At 40.3% G+C, this 18,244-nt stretch overlaps 2 protein-coding genes across 3 annotated transcripts in view; both read right to left on the bottom strand.

The window, feature by feature from the left end:
- The window catches only part of LOC100013358 (olfactory receptor 7D4), a 298,110-nt gene that overhangs the window by 131,773 nt on the left and 148,093 nt on the right, over nucleotides 1-18,244 (bottom strand). The window lies entirely within an intron of this gene.
- The window catches only part of LOC103101170 (uncharacterized), a 32,238-nt gene that overhangs the window by 6,519 nt on the left and 7,475 nt on the right, over nucleotides 1-18,244 (bottom strand). Inside the window, exons 3-5 of one of the 2 annotated variants that reach the window (XM_056822362.1) lie at nucleotides 4,220-12,230; nucleotides 1,399-1,466; nucleotides 592-671 (exon numbers count right to left, since the gene is read on the bottom strand). In XM_056822362.1, coding sequence (XP_056678340.1) covers nucleotides 6,344-7,324 — 981 coding nt within the window. In that variant the 5' untranslated portion in view covers nucleotides 7,325-12,230 and the 3' untranslated portion in view covers nucleotides 592-671; nucleotides 1,399-1,466; nucleotides 4,220-6,343. Of the gene's footprint in view, nucleotides 1-591; nucleotides 672-1,398; nucleotides 12,231-18,244 lie in introns of both variants that reach the window. The other variant, XM_056822361.1, reaches the window with a different exon arrangement.

The raw sequence follows: 18,244 nt of genomic DNA, 5'->3' as shown, positions 1-18,244 counted from the left end.
ATCTTGAATTTTTATTAAAATACAATCCCCCCTGAAGTGGGTGTTTAAAAAAATCATCCAGTTCAGCTCAGGATATAATATTTGAGTTATGGGGTGTATGAAAGCCCAAAGGCATAAGGAAAAAATGGAAGAAAGTTAAACTTTTGGGAGAAAAAAATTTAAATCAGAATAAAAATACCAAAATCTATGTATATAAAATGTTGAGTAAGCAATAATAAATTCATAATTGGCCCTTGTACAGGTCCAATTTAAAGTAATTTCTATCCCACAAGTCTGTAGGACAGAATGCAGTAATATTTCACTTACCCATTTGCAGCCAAGACTACAGAAAGTTGCCATAAAATAATAAGAAAATGAACTAGAATTTTATTTTGATAGGGAAGTGCCATTCCTTGGTATGATTTTACCTTCATTCTCAGGGACAGAGGGAGCCAGGATGATAGCCAAACTTTGGTACTTGTCTGTAAGTATTTTCACAAAGAGTGTGGATACAAGGAAGTCCTACATCTTCACATATGTCAAGCATCGCAACCTCAAGTTTCACACTCAGTTCAAGTTCTTTGTATTGACTTAGAAGTTCATCAATCCTACCTGGATTGCTTTCTTTTTTTGACATGTGTGCTCTTTTAGCACTGTTCAGGTTAAGTATGGCTCCTTTTTGATCCCATTTCCTAGAATCAGATACAAACATTAATCAAAGTCCCATAACAATTATCAATAAATGGCAGGTTCCCACACTCTAAAGCTGTTTGGGTATGTATTAATTGGATAGCAAGTATATATATATATATATATACATATATATATATATATATACACACATATATATATATATTTTAAACTCATATTATTGTGGAATAAAATTAATATTGATTATATGTACTTTAAGTACAAGAAATGAGAAAAGGGAAAAATCAAATATTCTAATCAAAATAAAAGAAAAGCAATAATAAAAATAAGGAAAAAGAGAAAAGAGGAAAGAAAAAAAGTCAGGAATTCAATGTGTTAAAAATAAAACAGCTTCCACTTGTCAATGGATTATTATCTCCAATGCATGTATAGGATACAGTCAATCAATTTCAATAGGAGATGCTCTCTTTACATGTGAGCAATGAATCCAAGAGTCCTTCTCTCCAAACTTTATAGATGTTGGAGTAGTTAACAATAGTTGGAATAGCCCTTCCCAGGAAGACTTAGTTGCTCCAGTATGCTGGAAATTCTTAATATACACCTTGTCTCCTGGGTTCAGGTCATGAAGAGAAAAGTCTAGTGGTCCAGCTTGTACTGCAGCTCCGGATTCAGGAAGTTCACATAGTTTGTGCTGTAATTCCTGTATATAGGAAGCAATTGTAGTATCTCCCCCTAATAGCGATGTATATGCAGGGGAGAAAGGCTTACCCTGTATAGGTGGATGTCCAAAAAACATCTCAAATAGTGAGATGTGTAGGTCTCCTCTAGGCCTCCTTCTAAGATAAAATAGGACCAGAGGAAGAATTTCAGTCCATTTTAAATATGTCTCAGTGCATAATTTGCCAATCATATTTTTAAGTTCTTTGTTCATCCTTTAACTTGGCCTGAGCTCTGGGGATGATACGGAACATGGAATTTTGGAGTTATCCCCAAGCAAGAATATATCTGATTTAGGACAGAATCAGTAAAATGACTTCCTCTATCTGAATCAATATGTGCTGGCAGGCCAAAGGGAGGAATAATTTCTTTTAAAAACACTTTGCAACAAAAGCTGCTGTGGCTGTGGCTTGGGTAGCAGGCAATGCTTTCAGCCATGTGGTCAGTTGATCTACTATGACTAGACAAAATTTATAATGTCCGGCCTTTTAAATTGTTATGAAATCTATCAGTAGGTGCTCAAAAGGTGAGTAAGCCAAAGGATGCCCACCAAAGGCTTTGCCACAGAAGGCATGTTGGTTATATGCTTGTCAGGTAGAGCAGGCTGAGCACACTTTAGAGGCTATAGTAGTTATACCAGGGGCTATCCATATTCTCTTAACAGAGACCATGATGCCCAGGCTACCGAATAGACCATTTTTATGAATATATTGGCAAATTTGGTGATAGAAACTTCTAGGGAGCAGGGGTTTTCCTTCAGATGACACCCATACTCCATTAATTTGTTTTGCTTTGAATTTTTGTTTCCATTTTCCCACTTCCTTTTCATTATAGGAAAGTGATAAATTCAACTCATCAATGGTTGTTAATGTTAAAATTAATTCAGGCCCTTCTGTGGCTGCTAGCTTTGCAGCTGCAACTGCTCAATCATTTCCCCTAGAGACAAGGACAGTGTCACCTATATGGGCAGAGCAATGAACTACAGCTAGGGCTTCCAGCAACTGGAGAGAAGAAAGAACTTCATTAATAATTTTTCCATTAGCTATAGATTTTCCAGCTGAGTTTAAAAAATCCTCTCTGGAGCCATAGCATCCCGACCAAATGAAAATGCTAAAAGCATATCTAGAATCCATATAAATTGTTGCCCTTTTATCTTTGTCAATTATACAGGCATGTTTCAGAGCTATGAGTTCTGCCCCTTGAGAGCTAATATTAGAGAGCAGTGAAACTGACCACTCAGTGGCAAATTCTGAGATTACAGCAACTGCAGTGTATCATATGCCATCCCTCATAAAAGAGGAACCATCAGTAAATAAGATCAGATCTGGATTGTCTAAGGGAGTATCCAAGAGATTATCTCGAGGCTTTTCTGCCATGGACACTAGTGTTTCACAACTGTGTAATGGTTCTCCTGAAGTTGGTAAATCTGGAAGCAAGGTGGCAGGGTTAAGGGTTGAACAGTGTTTCAAGGTAATGTTTTTTCTATTTAAAAAGGTTATTTCATACCTTGTAATTCACTGATCTGAGAATGCCTATATTCTATGCCTTAGCAATAATGCTTCTACCTCATGTGGGCACATAATTGGTAATGGGCATCCTAATACTAGATCAACAATTTTTGTCACTAGTAAGGCTGTAGCAGCTACTCCTCTAAGACATGGTGGTGCTCCTGATGCTACTGGGTCCAGTTGGGAAGAATAATAAGCAATTAGGTGCTGAGAAGGCCCCAAATTATGAGTTAAAACACTTGAGGCTACTCCTCTTTGCTCATGTACATACAAAGTAAATGGCTTGTTGTAATCTGGGATGCCTAGAGCAGGGACAGACAGGATAGCCTGTTTTATATCTGATAGAGCTGACAAGTGTTCTGGCTCTAATTTGAGGGGTTCAGGGACCGAATCCCTTGCTATAAGGGGTTTAGTAATTTCCCCATAGCAAGGAATCAATTTTCTACAAAACACTGTTGCTCCTAAAATTGCTCTCAACTGTTTCTTAGTGGTAGGAGCGCTTAAATTTTGAATATTTTCAATTCATTTTGGAGAAATAGAATGGGCACCCACAGTCAGAATGAACCCTAAATTTTCTACTTTAGGGAGATACCACTGAACCTTATTCTTTGAGATTATGTGCCCTCTTTTGTACAATTCCAAAAGAAGGTGTTTACTATCATCCTGACATGCTTCTGCATCTGTTGAAGCCAAGAGTAGATCATCTATGTATTTGATTAATTTGCTATTTTTAAATGTTATATTATCTGTGTCTTGGCTCAAAATTTGCGCAAATAGGTCAAGATGGTGGCGTAGAAGCAGCGAAAGTTCAGACCTCAGAAACCCTTCCTTACCAATCGCAAACAGAGTGTTCCTAGGCCACCGAAATTCAAGCTGAACAACAGGATAGACCTGGGGAAACCTCCTCCTGGACATGGATCAAAAGGTACCGCACCCCAAAAGCCAGAACCCTAGATCACTCGGATCTAAGGGGTAGACAGAAAGAAGGTCCCAGGACCCATCCCCCCCCCCAACCCAGAGTGCTGAGCCCATGGCAGCAGCGGGAACCTCAGGGCTCTGAGGACTCACCTTGAAAGCAACCTGAGCCAGTCTCTGGGGCGCCCAACACAGATGGCAGGGAAACATAGAGAGAAGGGGGAAGCCTGTAGCCCCCTGAGTCTCAAGGGAGGTCCCAGCTTTAGGGCACCAGCTGAACCCAATCCCATCAGGAGCCCTCAGAGCCCAGGCAAGCCATGATCCCTTTCCCCTTAGAGAGCAGGGTCTTCTGAAAGAACCAGCTGAACCTAATCCCATCAGGAGCCCTCAGAGCTACTGAAAGGACAGAAAACTCAGGGCTGGCAAAGGGGTTGCTCCAAAGAGCTTACCTTGAAAGTAACCCGGGCCAGTTTCCAGGCATTCAACACAGACTGTGGAAGAGGAGGTTGCTGCTTTTTTTTCCTTCCTTTTTTTGGCTCGGCGATCATTTGGCCCACACCACCTGAACCTAATCCCATCAGGAGCCCTCAGAGCTTCTGAAAGAACAAAAACCTCAGGGCCAGTGAAGGGCTTACCTTGAAAACAACCCGGGCCAGTCTCTAGGCATTCAACACAGATTGTGGAGGAGGAGGCTTTTTGCATCAGGGATCATTCGGCCCAAACCAAGTGAACCTAATACCATCAGGAGCCCTCAGAGCCCAGGCAAGCCATGACCCCTCCCCCCTTAGAGAGCAGGGTCTTCTGAAAAAACAGAAACCTAGAGGCGAAGTCAAAATGGCAGCCTAGAAGGAGCATAGACCTGGCAGCCTGGCCAGAGCTTTGGAGATCTTCCAAATCTGCTCCAGCCGTCCAGGAAGTTTAAAACTCAGAGTAAACCCAGCCCAACTAAGCTGAACTCAATCCCATCAAAAGTCTCCAGAACACAGGGAAGCCCAGGCTCCCCATCCATCCTCATTGACTGCTGGACTTTAAGCCAATCAAAAGCCTCCAGAGGACAGGAAAACTCAAACCCCCAACAACCCTCCCCCAGAGATAATACCAAGAGATCCTCTGTTAAAACTCCAAGAGGGGAGACTGATAGAAGTCCCCCAAAAACAAAAAAAATGAGAGGAACAAGAGCACAGACAAATACGGGGAGGAAAGAAGGGGTGGATTTGAACAAACAACAGAAACAGAAGAAAGAAACTACAATAGACAGCTACTACTCACCAAATTGAACAGAGGGGGAGAGATCAGCAAATGATAAACCAGAAATCCCAGCGAAATGGATACAGGCTGTGGAAGAACTCAAAACACACTAAGAGAGGCTGAAGACAATTGGGAAAAGAACTTAAAAATTAAGATAAGTCATCTGGAAACAGAGGCACTTGAACTAAAACAATAAAATAGTGTCCTGAAAGCCAAAATCATCCAGCTGGAAAATGAGGCAAAGGAGATGAAAGATGAGGCAAAGGAGATGAAAGATGAGATAAAGAGGATGAAAGACGATCTTCAAAGAAAATCAGAGCAGAAGAAAAAAAGACGACCAAAAAGCCAGAGATGAAATCCAATCTTTAAGAACCAGAGTAAAACAACTAGAATCAAGTGACCTCACAAGGCGGCAGGACACTATAAAACAAAACAAAAAGAATGAAAAAATTGAGGAAAATGTGAAGCATCTCATTCACAAAACAGAAGATTTAGAAAATCTTTCAAGAAGAGACAATTTAAGAATAATTGGACTACCAGAAGACCACAACAAAAGAAAAAGGCTGGACATAATACTAGAGGAAATTATCCAGGAAAACTGTCCCGAGATCCTAGAACAAGAGGGGAAAGTGGAGATTGAAAGAATCCACAGATCACCCTCTGTATTTAATCCCAAATTGACAACACCAAGAAATGTTATAGCCAAATTCAAAAACAATCAGATGAAAGAACAGGTATTGCAAGCTGCCAAGAAGAAGCCATTCAGATACTATGGAAACACAGTGAGGATAACACAGGATCTGTCTGCATCCACACTGAAGGACCGAAAGGCATGGAACACGATATTCCAGAAAGCAAGGGAACTAGGCCTACAGCCAAGAATAAAATACCCATCAAAACTGACTATAACCTTACAGGGGAAAGTATGGTCATTTAACACAACAGAAGAGTTCCAAGCATTCATAAATAAAAGACCAGACCTGAATAGAAAATTTGAAGTCCAACCACAGAACTCAAGAGAATCATCAAAAGGTAATTAAAAAAGAGGGGAAAAACAACAATAATAACAAAAAAAAATTTTTAAGAGACTCAATAAGTTAAAATGATATGTATCCCTATAAGAAAAGAGGTCATTGGCAACTCTTAAAAACTGTTGCTATCACCTAAGCAGCTAGAAGAACTACACTCAGAGGGAACAGTGGCAAACTGTATAGGATGAAAGGACAAGACATAAATAGGTATATAGATATATGCATGCATAAATACATATACATGTGTATGTATATATATACATGACTAAAGCTAAAAAAGAAAAGAGGTTATGACTAAAAGAAATGGGAAAAGAAACAAATGGGGGTAAATTTATATGTCACAAAGAAGCTCATGGTGGGAGGGGGGAGAACATCGATACACTGGAAGGGTAAAGAGGTTGGAGATAGGAAATACTCAACTCTTATGTACTTTAAAACTGACCCAAAGAGGGAAGAACAATCCAATCCATTGGGGAAGAGAATAGATTTGCGCCCTATAGGGAGTAGAAGGGTAAAAAACAGACTGGTGGGGAGGGAAGCCTTACAAGGGAGGGAGAGGGTGGGGGGGAATTTTAAAAAGACTACAGGTGAAAATAAGGGAGGGAATAAAAAGGGAGGGGGGTAGAAAGGGAAATACAAGGGGGACTGACTAAAAGGTAGAGCTGAAGAAGAAAGGTTAGAATTAGGAAAGGATAGCAAAATGCCAGGGAGTCCACAAGTGACAGTCATAACGTTGAACATGAATGGGATGAACTCACCCATAAAACGTAAACAAATAGAAGAATGGATTAGAATCCAAAACCCTACCATAAGTTGTCTCCAAGAAATACACATGAGGCGGGTAGTCACCCACAAGGTCAGAATTAAAGGATGGAGTAAGACTTTCTGGGCCTCAACTGACAGAAAGAAGGCAGGAGTAGCAATCATGATATCTGATAAAGCCAAAGCAAAAATAGACCTGATCAAAAGGGATAGGGAAGGTAATTGATAATGAGGAAATATCACTAACCAACATGTATGCACCAAATAATATAGCACCCAAATTTCTAGTGGAGAAACTAGAAGAATTGAAGGAAGAAATAGACAGTAAAACCATATTAGTGGGAGACTTAAACCAATCATTATCAAATTTAGATAAATCAAATCAAAAAATAAATAAGAAAGAGGTAAAAGGAGTGAATGAAATCTTAGAAAAATTAGAATTAATAGACATATGGAGAAAAATAAATAGGGATAAAAAGGAATACACTTTCTTCTCAGCACCACACGGCACATTCACAAAGATTGACCATACATTAGTTCACAGAAACATGGCACACAAATGCAGAAAAGCAGAAATAATAAATGCAGCCTTTTCAGATGACAAGGCAATAAAAATAACGATCAGTAATGGTACATGGAAAACCAAATCAAAAACTAATTGGAAACTAAACAATATGATACTCCAAAATCTTTTAGTTAGAGAAGAAATCATAGAAACAATTAATAATTTCATCAAGGAAAATAACAATGGCGAGACATCCTTTCAAGCCTTGTGGGATGCACCCAAAGTGGTAATCAGAGGTAAATTCATATCCCTGAGTGCATATATTAACAAACAAGGGAGAGCAGTGATCAATCAATTGGAAATGCAAATAAAAAAACTCAAAAGCAACCAAATTAAAAACCCCCAGCAGAAAACCAAACTATAAAACTTAAAAATTAAGGGAGAAATTAATAAAATCGAAAGTGATAGAACTATTGATTTAATAAATAAGACAAGAAGCTGGTACTTTGAAAAAACAAACAAAATAGACAAAGTACTGGTCAATCTAATTAAAAAAAGGAAGGAAGAAAAGCAAATTAACAGCATCAAAGATGAAAAGGGGGACATCACCTCTGATGAAGAAGAAATAATCCCATATCAGAAAATGAAATCCAACAGGCCATCAAAGAACTTCCTAAGAAAAAATCCCCAGGGCCTGATGGATTCACCAGTGAATTCTATCAAACATTCAGAGAACAGTTAATCCCAATACTATACAAACTATTTGACATAATAAGTAAAGAGGGAGTTCTACCAAACTCCAAACATGGTACTGATTCCAAAACCAGGCAGGTCAAAAACAGAGAAAGAAAACTATAGACCAATCTCCCTAATGAATATAGATGCAAAAATCTTAAATAGGATACTAGCTAAAAGACTCCAGCAAGTGATCAGAAGGGTCATCCACCATGATCAAGTAGGATTTATACCAGGGATGCAGGGCTGGTTCAATATTAGGAAAACCATCCACATAATTGACCACATCAACAAGCAAACCAACAAGAACCACATGATTATCTCAATAGACGCAGAAAAAGCCTTTGATAAAATACAATACACATTCCTACTAAAAACACTAGAAAGCATAGGAATAGAAGGGTCGTTCCTAAAAATAATAAACAGTATATATCTAAAACCAACAGCTAATATCATCTGCAATGGGGATAAACTAGATGCATTCCCAATAAGATCAGGAGTGAAACAAGGATGCCCATTATCACCTCTATTATTTGTCATTGTACTAGAAACACTAGCAGTAGCAATTAGAGAAGAAAAAGAAATTGAAGGCATCAAAATGATGGTCTACTTAAAGAATCCTAGAGATTCAACCAAAAAGCTAATTGAAATAATCAACAACTTTAGCAAAGTTGCAGGATACAAAATAAACACAAATAAGTCATCAGCTTTTCTATATGTCTCCAACACAGCTCAGCAGCAAAAACTAGAAAGAGAAATCCCATTCAAAATCACCTTAGACAAAATAAAATACCTAGGAATCTATCTCCCAAGAGAAACACAGGAACTATATGAACCCAACTACAAAACACTCTCCACACAACTAAAACTAGACTTGAGCAATTGGAAAAACATTAATTGCTCATGGATAGGACAAGCCAATATAATAAAAATGACCATCCTACCCAAACTTATTCATCTATTTAGTGCCATACCCATGGAACTCCCAAAAAAAGTCTTTACTGATTTAGAAAAAAACATAACAAAGTTCATTTGAAATAACAAAAGATCAAGGATATCCAGGGAAATAATGAAAAAAAAACACAAGTGAGGGGGGCCTTGCAGTCCCAGAACTCAAACTATATTACAAAGCAGCAGTCATCAAAACAATTTGGTACTGGCTAAGAGACAGAAAGGAGGATCAGTGGAATAGACTGGGGGCAAGCAACCTCAGCAAGACAGTATACAATAAACCCAAAGATCCCAGGTTTTGGGACAAAAATCCACTATTTGATAAAAACTGCTGGGAAAATTGGAAGACAGTGTGGGAGAGATTAGGAATTGATCAACACCTGACACCCTACACCAAGATAAATTCAAAATGGGTGTATGACTTAAACATAAAGAAGGAAACCATAAGTAAATTGGGTAAACACAGAATAGTATACTTGTCAGACCTTTGGGAGGGGAAAGGCTTTAAAACCAAGCAAGACATAGAAAGAATCACAAAATGTAAAATAAATAATTTCGACTACATCAAATTAAAAAGCTTTTGTACAAACAAAACCAATGTAACTAAAATCAGAAGGAAAACAACAAATTGGGAAAAAATCTTCATAGAAACCTCTGACAAAGGTTTAATTACTCAAATTTATAAAGAGCTAAATCAATTGTACAAAAAATCAAGCCATTCTCCAATTGATAAATGGGCAAGGGTCATGGATAGGCAGTTTTCAGATAAAGAAATCAAAACTATTAATAAGCACATGAAGAAGTGTTCTAAATCTCTGATAATCAGAGAGATGCAAATCAAAACAACTCTGAGGTATCACCTCACACCTAGCAGATTGGCTAACATAACAGCAAAGGAAAGTAATGAATGCTGGAGGGGATGTGGCAAAGTAGGGACATTAATTCATTGCAGGTGGAGTTGTGAACTGATCCAACCTTTCTGGAGGGCAATTTGGAACTATGCACAAAGGGTGATAAAAGAATATCTACCCTTTGATCCAGCCATAGCACTGCTGGGTCTGTACCACAAAGAGATAATGGACAAAAAGACTTGTACAAAAATATTCATAGCTGTGCTCTTTGTGGTGGCCAAAAACTGGAAAACTAGGGGATGCCCATCAATTGGGGAATGGCTGAACCAATTGTGGTATATGTTGGTGATGGAATATTATTGTGCAAAAAGGAATAATAAAGTGGAGGAATTCCATGGAGACTGGAACAACCTCCAGGAAGTGATGCAGAGTGAGAGGAGCAGAATCAGGAGAACATTGTATACAGAGACAAACACACTGTGGTATAATCGAACGTAATGGACTTCTCCATTAGTGGCGGTGTAATGTCCCTGAACAATCTGCAGGGATCTAGGAGAAAAAGCACTATCCATAAGCAGAGTAGAAACACCGAGGAAAAGCAACTGCATGAATACAGTGGTTGAGGGGACATGACAGAGGAGAGACTCTAAAAGAACACTCTAATGCAAATATTAACAACATGGCAATGGGTTCGAATCAAGAACACATATGATACCCAGTGGAATCACGTGTCGGCTACGTGGAGTGGGGGGGGAGGAAAAGAAAATGATCTTTGTCTTTAATGAATAATGCATGGAAATGATCAAATAAAATACTATAAAATTTAAAAGAAATTGCACAAATAAACTCGGGCTTTCCACGTAACCCTAGGGCAAATGACTCCATGTATTCTGAGAGCCCTTCCAGCTGAAAGCAAAGATATGCCTGGAGTTCTCATGTATGGAAATGGAAAAGAAGGCTGAGCACAAGTCCACTACTGTAAAGTATGTAGCTATGCTAGGAATAGAGGAAATAATAGTATTTATGTTGGAAACTACAATGTCTCTTTATAACGTATTTGTTCACAACCCTCAGATCCTGTATGAATCTATAGAGGTGCTTGCCATTGGGCCCCCTTTTTGGTTTTTTAATGGCCAGGATGGGCATGTTGTATTCAGATTTACAAGAGATTATTATTCCCTGTGCAATTAATGAGTTTATTACTGGGGTAATACCCTCTATTGACTCTTTTGAGAGGGGATACTGAGGAATGGAAGGAGGTGAGCTAGATTTAGTTTTCATCTGCACAGAAATAGCTAATTTAAGCAGGCCTACATCAGAGAAGATGTGGCCCAAAGAGACTCCGGTATATCCGTAGGTATTACAAAGGTGGGATACTCCTTCCTCTCCTGACTCTGAGAGAATTATAGGGAGTAAATTTAAAGATTCCTCAGGTATTTCCAAAGATAAGAAACCTTCTGGGGAGCAAGTTATTGTGGCTCTGAGTTTGCATAGAAGGTCCCTCCCCATCAAATTTAAAGGGGAGTCAGGCATCAAAAGGGAGGAACATTATACCTCTAGGGGTCCTATGGACACCATTCTAGGGGAAAGTTTTTTAATCCTTTGGGGTATTCCTGACACTTCCATTACATTCTCTGAGCCAACAGAATAATAATCTAAATCAGGTGTGCTCTTTAAAACAGTCCTGGAAGCTCCAGTGTCTAAAATGCAATCATAATAGTTATTACCCACCTTTAAGGTAACATGGGGTTCAATAGTATGGGGGGGCAGTGGATGGGGACAATGGGTAGTAAGACATCAGGGTCTGGAAAATCAAAGGTTGTATCCTCCAATTCCTGTGCCCCAACCACCCCCCAACACCTTCATAGTATTTGGGAAGTTCCTTGGGCACCCCCCTGAAGGACACCCCCCAAGGGACATTAGCACCCCAAGTATTTTTTGGATAAGCACCACTTAAGTTATATTGTTGTGGAGTCATTTGGTTTGAGTTATCATTTTCCCAATATCTAGTCCTATAGTTATCATTCCTAAAGTTGTTGTTTCCATTATCATTATTATAGTTATTTTTGTAATTATCACTTCTATAGGTGTTATTAAACTGCAGATTCCTTCTGATAACCTTGAATAAAGTTCTACACTCTATCATTTTGTGGTCCTTCTTCTCACAGAATTGGCAGGTAATGGATCGATGGAGAGGGGCAAGTGCCATTGGTTGAGTGTCATGTCCACTTTCCATTTTAGCCATCTTATCTTTTAAACATCTCAGTTCTTTCTTTATTTCCTTTATTTCCTTCATGAGATCATTATTTTCTTCCTCCTTTTCTTTGTTTCCCTTTAGAACATATAGAACTGTTTTCCACAATTCTTCAAGGTCCATCTGTAATTATAAAGGATAATTTTAGCATTGTGATTGTGAACTTTAAAACTATTCCACCCTGATCAGACCATTCTTTAGAAGATCTGATTTAGCTATTTCCTGATCAATAACAATGGAGATACTTGGAATAACAGAATCAGGTCTTTGAAACTCCACATTCTCCATCCTACTCAGTTTAACAAGATTTTGAAAGGTCTGCATCAAACTTAAGATTTAATTATCTGAGGAGATGGCCTTCAACAGACATGTGCAAAAAAAGGACAGACCTCTGGGCTCTCCTAAGTCAAGCTAAGTCCTCATTGGTATAGATAAGAGGCAGAAAATTGATGTAAAAACGTCCATATAAGGCACGTCATGGGCTGCCTCTCGCTCTTTCCCTGGAGAGACAACTCTGGCTGGCAGCGTGCTAAGTGTTCCGACTTCTTGGAGTGTTGGGTGGTGAGTTTTGCCCTGGAGCTGATTTCAGGTTTGAGCATCTTAGCTAAGCCTCTTTGGAGGTCAGGCTGATTCTTTCCTCCTTCACACTCAAAACCTTACTTTCTAAATCTCCTATCTTCCTGCTCAGTACTATCCCCTTTCCTTCCTCCTTCTTCTTAAAATCTTCTCTACTATATCAATTAAATCACCATAAAATTTGGCAGCTGACATGGGTATTTTATTATTTGGGATTTCCCTTGGTGACCACTTAAATTTAATATTAAATTTAGATTTTTTTTTAGTCTCAACCATTATTTCACCCTTTACGTGACCTAAACTATATTAATTATTGGCCACCAGGGGATATCCCAAATAAAATACCCAAGTCAGCTGGAAATTTATGGTGATTTAATTAATATAGTGGAAAGAAATTAAGAAGAAGGGAGAAGGAAAGGGTGTAAGATTTCTCCCACCTGACTTGTGCCAGGGGGAAGATTAGAGGCTCTAGGAAGATAAAGTTTTGGAGAGTAAAGGAGGAAGGAATCAGCCTGAACTCCTAGAGGGCTTAGCCAAGATGCTGGAACTTGAATTAGCTCAAGGGCAAACTCACCACCAAAACCCAGACAAATAGCTGCCACTATGCCAAGATGTTGGAATGCTTAGCACGCTGCCAGCCAGAGCCTCATCCCTAGGGAAACAGACTGACAAGAGGAAGCCCCATGAAAAATCTAGATGATTCTACCTCACTTTCCTGTGTCTCCTCTGCACCAATGGTAGCCCAAGCTTGACTTGGGACAGCCCAGGGGTCTGTCAGCTGTTTCTGATTTGTCATTTTCTCTATCAAAGGCCATCTTCCTAAACACTGAGTCCTTAAGCATGGTTACAGACATTCCTGATTTTGTTAGACAAAGGATCTTCATTGTTATAAATCAGGATATAGCTAAATTCAATCTTCACAAACCTAAACTGGATAGTCCAGGTGAGGAGTTGCCCCTGTTCTCCCTTTTTTCCCCAGGAGAGAGGATTTTTTCCCCTAGAAATATCAAATGTCCAGAAAAGACTATAGAGAGAAGGGAAGAGAGGAAAAAGTTAGGTGTCTATCAAAGGTAGTGTAGATCTGGAGTCAGAAGGGATTGAATGAAAAGGAAAAATTATGGGGGAAGTGATCTTCCGGCATTTAATTAATTAAGGTAGAGAAAAGTATGAGTATTTATTAAGCACCTGCTGTGTGTCAAGCACTGTGCTAAGTGATTTCCAAATATTATTTCATTTGATTATAATGAGCATTTGTGAAGCAACTACTGTATGGAGGAGACAATGTATACAATCATAGATATATAGAGATGTAGATGCAGCTCCATAGATATATTAAAAGGGAATCTTAAGAAAGGAAGGTATGTGGATCTAGAGCAAACAAGAAAGGCTTCATGTTGAAGGTGATAACTGAACTGAGTCTTGAAGGATACTAGGGATTCTAAAAGAGGGTGAGGGGAGGATCCATACCAGGCATGAAAAACAACATGGGCAAAGGCAGAGAGATGGAAGGTAAAACATAATGCAGGAGAAACAGTTAGGAGGCAGAGTAGGCAGAACCATAGCATGTTTGTAATGTATAATAAGGCTAGAAAGGTGGGAAGAGCTAAGTCTTAAGGGCATTTAAATAACAAATGGAGAAGTTTATATTTTATCCTAGAAGTATAATAGAGAAGCCCTGGAGTTTATTGAATAGGCAACATGGTCATGATTGCATTTTTTGAAAAGTATTTTGGTCTTTGGGGAGAATGAATCATAATGAGGAGAGAATATGTCAAGGAGGCAAGTAAAAAAGATCTGAACTAAGATAGTGGCTAAATTTTTGTCTTTTATTAAAAAATCAACAAACATCTATTTTCTTTCCCTCCCACAAACCCCCTCAGAGGAAAAAATGAAAAAGAAAACCCTTATAACAAATACAAAAATTCAAAACAAATGTACACAGTGATCAGGTCCAAAACCTCTCCCTTTTGACATCTTTCATTCATCTGTCAGAAGGAATAGGTAGCATACTTCATCATTGGACCCCTGGAATCATGACTGGTCACTGCATTACAGTTCTCATATCTTCCAAAGTTATTTGTATATACAGTATTGCTATTATAGAAATTGATCCCCTTGTTCAGTTCAGTTCATTCTGCAAAAGTTTATACAAATCTTCCCAGATTTCTCTGAAACCACCCTTTCACCATTTCTTAGAGTATAGATGTATTCCATTATGTACGTATGCTATTGTATGTCATTCATCCCTGAGTTGATGAGATTTTTGTTATTTTTCCAGCTCTTTGTCATTACAAAAAAAAGTTGCTATTTTGGGGTACATATGAGTCCTTTTCCTGTTCCTTTGGTCTTTTGGGGATATGGGTCTAGTAGCAATATCATGGGTCAAAGGGTTTAATAATGTTTTTAAACATAAAGCTGCCAAAGAACTCTTCCTTCTCAGAAGTTGGTTAACCAATTTCCAAGTGCTATTTCCTACTGGAATTTTCTCTGAAACTTTTGAGTGACCAAATGGTCAGGTAATTCACAGAGCACACCCTCAGTTGATTCTTCCAGCCTAGTTCCACTTTGGGGTCTATGGGGTGCTCCGGGAGGGGTAGCACCCTTGGTAAGGAGGGCTTGTCATGCCCTCCTAGGGCAGCTCTCCAGCCTCTGACCCCCACCTGACACCCAGCTCTCACTTGTGGCTCCCAGTAGCTGCTAGCATGTGGCAGCGGCCACACCCCAGGCAACGGCTTCGACAGGCTGGCCAAACCTTGTGAGGGTAGCCATCGGGTCGTCGACCCCTGGTGAACCAGGGCTTTGCTCACCCAGCATGTGAAGACTGCTTCGGCTAAACAGACATAAGAAACCAATAAGAAGGTTCAACAGCTGAGAGGGCAACGCAGCAAAGCACTGTGAAGAGCTTAGGGCATGTTGGAGCACAAAAGACAACACGGCCATCCAATGCAGCTGAGGAAGTCTCCAGGCATAACAATTTTTCGTGCCACTGGACCCTGGCTATCTCTGTGGGACTATCTCTGTACATTGACTTTTCCATTTAAATCTTTTTCATGCAAAAGTGTCTTTATGCACGCTCATCTATTCCAACCCCGCCTACCCTTTTCAAGACCTGTGGCAATGGGGGAGTGGTGATGCAACAAGTGGAGGTGACCACTGGCAATTGTAGTCATGATCCTGCATGTAGGCAGCCCACAGATCAGTGGTCGTTCAGCCCTGGGGCAGCAGAGACGTTTGGCAGCATCCTGGGTGACTGAGCAGCCCTCTCTAGGACAGCACTGCTCACCCTAATCAAGGGAGGGGACTAGAAAAGGTGTCCCAAACATTGCCTGCCCTACAAATACCCGGTCAGCACACCATGGCTGATGGGTCATCCCTTTAAGTGGTCAAAACCAAAGAAAACAAAACACAAAGAGACTTCTACTAGGATCATGGAACATCAGGACATTACTTGATAGAGAGAATACCCCAAGACCTGAGAGAAGAACAGCTCTAATCGGTAAAGAACTGGCGCGATATAACATTGACATTGCAGCCTTAAGTGAAACATGCTTACCAGAAGAGAGATCACTCAGCGAACCCACCACTGGATACACCTTCTTCTGGAAAGGTAAAGCCACAAGTGAAGACAGAATCCACGGTGTTAGCCTGGCTATCAAGACCAGCTTGCTCAAACAGCTGCCTGACTTGCCTGTGGGCATCAGTGAGAGGCTCATGAAGATCCATTTGCCTCTCAGCAAAGACCAGTATGCCACAACCATCAGCGCATATGCCCCAACACTGACCAGCACAGAGGAGACTATCAAGTAATTCTACTCTGACTTGAGTGCCATCCTGCACTCAGTGCCTACAAATGACAAGCTGATACTACTGGGAGACTTCAACATCTACGTTGGCCAGGACCATGAAAGATGGAAAGGAGTGCTCGGCAAACATGGCGTGGGTAAAATGAACAACAACGGCCTACTGCTACTCAGCAAATTCTCAGAGATCGAACTCATCATCACGAACACTGTGTTCAAAATGGCGAACAAATATAAAACAATGTGGATGCACCCACGATCAAAACAGTGGCATCTCATTGACTACATCATTGTATGCCGGCAAGACATCCAGGATGTAAAGATCACCAGAGCCATGAGAGGAGCTGAATGCTGGACAGACCACTGATTGGTTAGAGCGACTCTTCAAATGCGCATTGCGCCTCGCCATCCAAAACACACCCAGACAGTTTGCGCATCTTGCAACGTGAGTCCTCTCAGAGATCAATTTTATCTGCAAACATTCCAGTCCTGTCTTGACAACAAGCTGTCTGCCAAGGGACCACTCACTGGAAGACCAACCATGAAATGGAACCAATTCAGAGATGCGGTGACGGAAACATCAAAGGCATTCCTAGGCCCCAAACAACGCAACCACCAGGACTGGTTTGAGAACAACACTGCTATTGAAGACCTATTGAGCAAAAAAAACAAAGCCTTTATGGAGTGGCAAAATAACCCAAACTCTGCTCCTAAAAAGGACAGATTCAAGTCTCTCCAAGCCACAGCGCAGTGTAAGATCAGGAAGATGCAAGACCGATGGTGGGAAAAAAAGGCAGAAGAAATCCAGTGCTTTGCTGACACAAAAAAAACTATAAACAATTTTTCAGTGCCCTTAAGACTGTCTATGGGCCATTAAAACCCACCACCACTCCCTTGCTATCCTCTGACGGTGACACTCTCATAAAAGATAAAAAAGGCATCAGCAACAGGTGGAAAGAACACTTCAGTCAGCTTCTCAACCGACCCTCTTCAGTCGACCAAAGGGCCCTTGACCAGATCCCCCAAAACCGCTCCATCGAACAACTTGACGTCCCTCCTTCAATAGAGGAAGTCCAAAAAGCCATTAAACAAATGAGTGCAGGCAAGGCACCCAGTAAAGACGGGATCCCAACTGAGGTATACAAGGCCTTAAAGGGAAAGGTGCTCCAGGCATTCCACATAGTGCTGACCAGCATATGGGAAGAGGAAGACATGCCCCCAGAACTCAGAGATGCCTCCATCATAGCCCTATACAAGAACAAAGGCTCACGAGCAGCCTGTGACAACTACAGAGGCATCTCACTACTCTCCACTGCTGGAAAGATCCTCGCCCGTGTTATACTCAACAGACTCCTGTCATCTATTTCAGAGCAGAATCACAATGTGGTTTTCGACCAAATCGCAGCACCATCAACATGGTATTCATGGTGAGGCAAATGTAGGAAAAATGCCTTGAGCAAAACCTGAGTCTCTACATTGTCTTCATAGACCTGACGAAGGCGTTCGACATAGTGAATAGGGACGCATTGTGGGTGATCCTCAGCAAGCTCGGTTGCCCAGTAAAATTTGTCAAACTGATCCAGCTCTTTCATGTCGATATGATAGGGGAAGTCCTATCTGGTGGAGAGACTTCTGATCACTTCAACATCTCCAATGGCGTGAAACAAGGCTGTGCCCATACCCCATGTGTCACAAACTTTGCACCTCAGTCTTTGGACTTCAAAGCCACATGAGGGTCCATCAATAGATGATAATGCACAA

The sequence above is a fragment of the Monodelphis domestica genome, chromosome 3 (assembly GCF_027887165.1).
Source record: "Monodelphis domestica isolate mMonDom1 chromosome 3, mMonDom1.pri, whole genome shotgun sequence".
Lineage (NCBI taxonomy): Eukaryota > Metazoa > Chordata > Mammalia > Didelphimorphia > Didelphidae > Monodelphis > Monodelphis domestica.
This window is presented reverse-complemented; position numbering and strand designations above follow the sequence as displayed.